General features: G+C 39.5%; 1 protein-coding gene and 1 long non-coding RNA gene across 2 annotated transcripts; one reads left to right on the top strand and one right to left on the bottom strand.

Annotated features, from left to right (window-relative positions):
- Window positions 1-4369: 4369 nt before the first annotated feature.
- On the top strand, window positions 4370-5242 carry LOC140015228 (zinc finger BED domain-containing protein RICESLEEPER 2-like). The gene is made up of 2 exons (XM_072067141.1): window positions 4370-5102; window positions 5199-5242. Exons 1-2 carry the CDS (start codon window positions 4370-4372, stop codon window positions 5240-5242), a joined length of 777 nt encoding a protein of 258 aa, XP_071923242.1.
- A 1434-nt stretch (window positions 5243-6676) lies between these two features.
- On the bottom strand, window positions 6677-7380 carry LOC140015017 (uncharacterized). The gene is made up of 2 exons (XR_011821778.1): window positions 7074-7380; window positions 6677-6886 (listed from the first exon to the last, which is right to left on the bottom strand). It is a non-coding gene; the product is annotated as an uncharacterized lncRNA (long non-coding RNA).

Below are 7380 nucleotides of genomic sequence, written 5' to 3'. Positions count from 1 at the left end.
ATGAGTTAGGGACCTGATATTGCTCTAGGGAATACACCCGAGTCTGCACCTTCGGTCCAGATCCTTCCCCCTTCGACTTTCCAGGGTTGGTCTTGGTTAACTGTCGTTCCCACTCCCTTCTCGAGATAGGACTGGGCAATTAGCTATCTGATTATCTGCACTCCCACAACGTAGGGATTTCTTCGCTTTCTTCCAGTAGATATCCTCCGTGTGATTCGGCTTCGCACAATACCTGCAGGGACCACGGGAAGCAGAGACCGAGCCTCCCTGTGAGGCACCTCTTGATATCCCCGGAATGTTTACTCCTCCAATTCCCTTCCAAACTTAGGAGGTATACTCTTATCCCCTTGCTCTAAGTTGCTTTCAGGAATAGCCCTTTTTTCGCTTGAAAGTTTCTAACTTGTAATCTCGCACTTTCAACTCGCTGGACTTTCTCCATAGCATCACTAAAGGTGTTGGGTTGGGCTATCGCTAGATCCTTTTGAATTTCTACATTCAGCCCCTGAACAAAACGTCTTATCCACCTTTGCTCAGTCACGATTAGTTCAGGAGCAAACTTCGATAATCGGGTGAATTGGCTTTCATATTCGGCTACAGTCTGAGTTCCCTGGCGAAATCTTTTGAACTCATCCTCCTTCTTCTCCTGAATTAGAGGTGAGAAATACTTTGCATTAAACTCCCTCATGAAGTTTACCCACGTCCTCGGTGTCTGTTCTCTTTCCCATTTCAGTCTTATCACATTACCAAGAACGGGTTGCTCCCTTCAATTGGAAGATAGCAAATGTCACTTGTCTCTCCTCAGTATAGTGCAACGCAGCAAAGATATCGATCATCTTCTCCAGCCACTCCTCGGCTATGTCTGGGTCTGGTCCTCCAAGAAATTTTGGTAGGGAGAACTTTTGGAATCGTTCAATGGCTCTATCCTCACCCTCTACATGATTGCCAGGGTTTCCAGGTTGGTTAATAGGATTTTGTCCCTGGTGTTCCACTACATGGGCCAACAATTCGGTCATACACTGAATAGCAGCGGCTACCTGAGCATTAGGATCTACCCTAGCTTCAGGATTTGGTTCAAGTGTTGGTTTCCAATTACCCCCTTCATTCGAGGGTTGCGTAATTCCGCCTCCACGGCCTCGTCCACTACCGGTACCCTCCATTGATTTAACAAATCTAAGGTCGAAGCGCAATTATAATATTAAAGATAAATATATGCAAGAACAAATGACAAGAAGTATATACAAATAAAAGGCAATTATACATATAACACAACTGTATCAAACAAATCACACAGTAGCAATTAGTCAGATACAAACAAAAGTAATCCTATGAAAGTAGAGGGATCGTCAAAAATACTATGTACAAACTAGGTCAAAAGTACAAAAACAGCTAACTAAGAGCTTTCCGTAACTACCCTCACACGGGATCAAAACATGGCTCACCTTCTCCCTCTCCACTAGCTCCGTCCATAGCCTACAAGAATCACACAGTCATTTATATGTTAGACAGGGCTAATCGCACTTAATGAAACCCTAATATATCACACGAACTTCCATAGAATCAAAGTTCTAGTTTGCCCAAGTCATTTCTAATCTAGACTCTCATCTATTTAGTATTCGGGTACAAGAATTCAAAATAGGATTAGGGGTGAGCAATTACGGTAATTACCGATTTACCGACCGAAATCGATTTCAATTTGGTAATTCGAATTCGGTAATTCGGTAATTCGATCGGTAAATCGGGGATATCATATTAGGTAAAATCGAATTAGGGTCGAAAATGGTTTTATAGTTTTTCATTTCGGATTTATCGAATTCGAATTAATTTCGGTAAAACGGTAAATTATTACCGTTTTCAATTTTGAAATGCCCGAATTAAGTTACATAGGAAATAATACATTATGTCCGGATATTGGTCCAATTTCAGATTTTCAGACGCGGTGCCCTAAAGTTAGCTACTTTTCTCCAGTCCTCTTCCTCTCGTTCCTCTGCACTGCCGCGGCGCCGTCCCCTCTTCCTCTTCCTCTTGTTTCTCCTCTCCTCATTCTCCTCAGTCCTCTCCTCTCCTCAAGGACCTCAACTACAGAAAGCTCAAAGCTCACCCGTAGACTCTTTCTCGGTTTCCCGTTCTGACTGAGGCTTCACTATTGCTGATCGAGCATCCACCATTGCTGACCGGGCATCCACCATTCCACCATCACCAGGACCACGGTTCGCTAGTGCTGATTCCGGTGAAGGTAAGTTAAGTGCTTCACTTTGTAGATTAATAAGTTACCCTAATTTCAAAATTTATTTCGTAAGAAAACATGAAGTAGGTGCAATAGTAGAAAACAAGTGTGAGGACTTGACCAATAGTAGAAAACAAGTGCGAGTAGTCTTTTCCTTGTCTGTTTTCAAGCAATTGCTCCGCCAATTAGTGATTGGAATTTCCCTTTTGTCTATCGTTAAGCAAGTGGTGTTGGTGGTGGACGGTTTCAACCATCTAGCTGACGAGACTTTCATTTTTATCAGACAAAAAAAAACAAGAAATGGTGAAATCATCCCAGATTTTGAGGCTCAGTATTTGTCATTTGATGCACAACCGAAATGATTGACTAGTTCTGCTACCTGGCCTTGTTCATTCTTGGGAGTTGCATAAACCTGAATCAAGTATGATAATAAAGAGTGTAAAGCCTAATGCCTTCATTCTTGGGAGTCAGTGAGTCATCAAAACCAATCAATTCTTGTGATTCCGAACATAGACACGCATGTTAAATAACAGGAAATGACTTAAATTTGAATATGCATCTCCCTTAAATTTTAGACACTTGCGGCGATTTTATTACAATTATTATTATACTTGTAGCATTTCTCACGAAATAGTGATTATAAGTTTCCTCCCCATTTTCAGTTTTGAGAGGAAATGTTGTCCTGAGTTGGTTCTTCAATTTCATCTAGTCTTTTATTTCAATTTTATTGCTAACTAATTGTTGCACTAAATTGTATAATTTATTTGCTCAGATTTTCAAAAAACTTAAGGTATGTCTACTACTGATGATGGTGAGAGTAATCCAAGTCGCAATGAGCTGGAACAAGAAAGATCATCTAGACCTCTTCTTCCTAGTCCTACAACACAAAGTTGTGAAGAATCTGGTCTTGTCAAGAAAAGAGGAGAGTACAAGAAGAGGTCCAAAGCTTGGGATCATTTTCATGTAAAGCATGTGAATGGAGTTCGTCATGCAATTTGCAAATAATGTGAGAAGGACATAACTGCAGATCCCAAAAGTCATGGTACGACTCCCCTTAATACTCATGTAGCTAAATGTCCTCTAAATCCTAAAAATAAGCACACTGGCCAGGCTACTTTGTGTTTGGGTGAAACTGAAACATTAGAGGGAGAGGTTAAAGGGGCACTCATAAGTTGGAAATTTGATGCGGAAGCCATTAGAAAAAGCATAGCTTATATGGTAATTGTTGATGAGTTGCCATTTAAACATGTAGAGGGTAGAGGTTTTCAATACATGATGCGGACTGCTTGTCCATCATTTAAAATTCCTTCGAGGTGGACTATTTCTAGAGATTGCTATCAGCTGTATTTAGATGAAATTAAGTTGAAACATCTCTTGAAGAATAACAGTGGCAGAATTTGTCTAACCACAGATTCTTGGACATCCATTCAAAGGATAAACTATATGTGCCTTACTGCCCATTTCATAGATAATGATTGGAAACTGAACAAAAAGATCCTAAATTTCTGTCCTATTGCTAGTCACAAGGGAACTGAAGTTGGTAAGGCCATAGAAAAGTGTCTACTAGAATGGGGAGTTGATGATATCCTAACTGTTACAGTTGACAATGCAAGTTCCAATGATGTAGCTGTCAGCTATTTACGAGGAAAACTTCAAAATTGGGGGAAAGCTGTGTTAGGGGGGAAATTGACTCATGTGAGGTGTGTAGCTCACATAGTGAATCTAATTGTCAATGATGGCATCAAAAAACTTGGGGATTCAGTTGATTGTATCAGGGCAGCAGTTAGATATGTTAGACAGTCACCTTCTAGATTGAAAAAATTCAAGGAGTGTGTTGAAATTGAAAAAATTGAATGCAAAAGATTGCTCTGTTTAGATGTCTCTACTAGGTGGAATTCTACATATCTCATGCTAGACACAACTCAAAGGTTTGAGCGGGCTTTTGAGAGGTTCGAGGAGCAGGATCCTTACATACTTTAAGAGTTAGAAAATCTGCCAACAAAATCTGATTGGACAAAAGCTAGATTCTTGGTAATGTTTTTGGAAAACTTTTATCAGCTAACTGTGAAGGTTTCCGGTTCCAAATATGTGACTTCGAATAATTTTTTCACTGATATTAGTCACATTCATGGCATTTTAATTGAAATGACAGCAAGTGATAATGAAGAATTGAGTTCAATGGCAAGATCAATGAAGGAGAAATATGATAAGTATTGGGGAAAGATTGAAAAGATGAATATGCTGATTTTTATTTCCTCCATGCTTGATCCTCGGACTAAACTTGAATACCTTGAATTTGTGATTTGCCAAATGTATGGTGAGTCCGATGGTACAACAATAGCTGGCCTTGCAAAAGATGCAATGTTTGAGCTGTTTAATGAATACAAGATGCTTAACACACCTGCCTCAAATTCTGTGTCTCATGCTTCTTCATTTTCAAGTGAATCTCAAAGGAGTAAAACTACATTTTATGGACATGGAGATGCCTCTAAAACAATCACTGACCGGTACAAATTGGAGTTTAAGAAGAGAAAAATGGAACTTGGGGGTAGGGATGCAAAATCTGAATTAGAGAAATATTTGAATGAGGATTGTGAGGAAGATGATGAGAGATTTGATATCTTGTTATGGTGGAAGGCCAATAGCCTTAGATTCCCAATCCTTTCGAATGTTGCTCGTGATGTGTTAGCAGTCCCAATTTCTACCGTGGCCTCCGAATCTGCTTTTAGTACCGGAGGTCGTGTTCTTGATACATTTAGGAGTTCTTTGACTCCTAGAATTGTGCAAAGTTTAATATGTGCTCAAGATTGGTTTCGGTCCTCCAAGACAGAATTAAATGTAGAAGAAAATCTGGAAGAACTTGAAGCCTTCGAATCTGGTAAGCTATCAAAATTTTTATTGCAGAATTTGAAGTATTTCTTTATTTCTAATAATTGCCTTTATGATACTTCATGAATTTTGTTTGTTCTTGCAGAGTTGCTGAAGACCGGAACTGAATCAACTATAATTGACCTTTGAGAGGTCACAAATGCTGAAGTTTGCATTTTTGAGAGTTGAACCACCTATAATTGTTTGTTCTTGTGGATTGTGGATTGTTTCTAGATAATTGACCTTTATGATTTCTGGATTGATTTCTGTAATTTCTGATTGTGGATTTGTGATTTGTGATTTCTAGATTTGTGGATTTGTCATTTTTGGATGTGTATGAAGTTTGGAATGGTTAGTAATTCTGAAGTTTGGGATGGCCTCTCTTGTCACTTAGGCTTAGCAGATTCTACATCTGTTTTGAACTGGTAGCTACTGGGGAAAGTTTTATATGTTGTGATTTGGAAGTGCAATCATCTGGCTGAGTGGCTGTTGTGCCTATGGATGTGATACTTCTATTTTTTTTCCATTATTTTGGTGCAGCTTTATGAATGATAATTGTAAACAGCACTTATTTTATTGCTAGAAATGATTTGGTTCGATATCCATTTTTAAAAAAATGAACCTCTGTGCATCATTATGGTTTGCTTTTTAGGCTGCACTTTGCCCGGCTCCTATACTTCAAAAATTGTTAATTTGTTTTCAGGCCCCTAAGTGAATGCATGTATAGTTATTATACAAAGCAAAACAGACTGCTTCAGCTTCACGAATTCGGACAAATTCGGTCAATTTGTGTTTACCGAATTCAATTCGGATTGAATTCGAATTCGATATTTGGTAATTCGAATACGAATTAGGTCGAAATATTCCATCATCATTTACCGAAAATTACCGATTTCAAGCTACCGAATTACCGAATTCGAATTTGATGCTCACCCCTAAATAGGATAATTCACAACTCGAGCTGTCCAGTCCCAAGAGTAAATTATCTACATTTGAAATTTCTACCTGAAATACCGAACTATTGTCCCCAAGTATCATGATAAAGGTTCGAAACCTATAACAGTTCATGATTCTTAGCTTATGCTCAAAAGAGCACTTAGTCTTTTACACTCATTCATGAAATCAGGACCATAACACTACTCGATCCAATCTCACTACGAGCAGAGACCACGCGAAATAGCTCTGATACCACCTGTGACAGCCTCACCTTCCCCTAGGGCGTACCCCAAGGATTAGCGGACCGCCTGCCCAACTCTCGTCAAGACTACTGAGTCAAATCACTCGGAAACCCTACATAAATGCGTGAAAGAACTGCGAGAACGAACGATCAAAAACTGATTCCTGATGCCACGTCACAATCTGGCCAAAAGTTGGCCGGATATCATGCCGGATTCAAGGCAGCGACCTTCCCAATTTTTTTTCAGGCTGCCCTGCCAATTTGGCCAAGTATCCGGCCAACATTTGGCCAGATATACGGCCAGATTCCTTGAAGAATTTTTCCCTCAAAACTTTTTTTCTTCCGTTCAAGCTTCGCTCATGCCCGATTCCCCAACGAATTCAAGAAAAGTTCACATCACCATAAAAACATACAATTTCAAACAAATACTCTTAAGTTACATGATTAACCACTACATATATAGATACATAAGAGTCTTCAACAAATTACTTGAAGTACAAGCCACAAGATCCATACTTATACAATTAGGGTTGCTGTTATTGAGGAGCGTAAACAGAACATGTCTATAATTAGCTAAACTCTTATCTTCAAAATCATAGTTCCCAAAATATTGACGCCTGCAAGAAAAACAAAGGTAACGGGGATGAGATTTCGCCCAATGAGGTACCAAAAGTACAAGCAGTCAAGAATCATGGAGCTTTACTCTTAGTCAGTCAAATATACATATCAAATAAGAAAATGAATAAACATCTCAAATAGGAAGGATACAGATAGCTTTCAAGAACCAAAATCCCACTGCTTTACCAGAGCTTGATCAGGTAGTAGTTGACACTCCGTCAACTTTCAAGATAAAGTATCCAGTCCACTAGAGCACCACTTTACACCAAACTCCATCCACCAAACTTACCCCTTACCAGGCCCGAACGCCTCAACAGGAACAGGGGTGGTAATACTCAAGTACACCAGGAATCGAGAGTCTCCAATACTCAAAGATTCCAAAGAAACAGGCCCCTATGGTTTGTCAATTTTCCTCGACCAAACCCCTTGCTGACTCGATTCAATTAACCACTCATGAGGTTGAGCTCAAATTTAACAGGAAGGTGGTTGGATA

This window comes from Coffea arabica, chromosome 10e (genome assembly GCF_036785885.1).
Source record: "Coffea arabica cultivar ET-39 chromosome 10e, Coffea Arabica ET-39 HiFi, whole genome shotgun sequence".
Classification (NCBI taxonomy): Eukaryota; Viridiplantae; Streptophyta; class Magnoliopsida; order Gentianales; family Rubiaceae; genus Coffea; species Coffea arabica.
The sequence above is the reverse complement of the archived record's forward strand: the minus strand, read 5'-3'. Positions and strand labels throughout refer to the sequence as shown.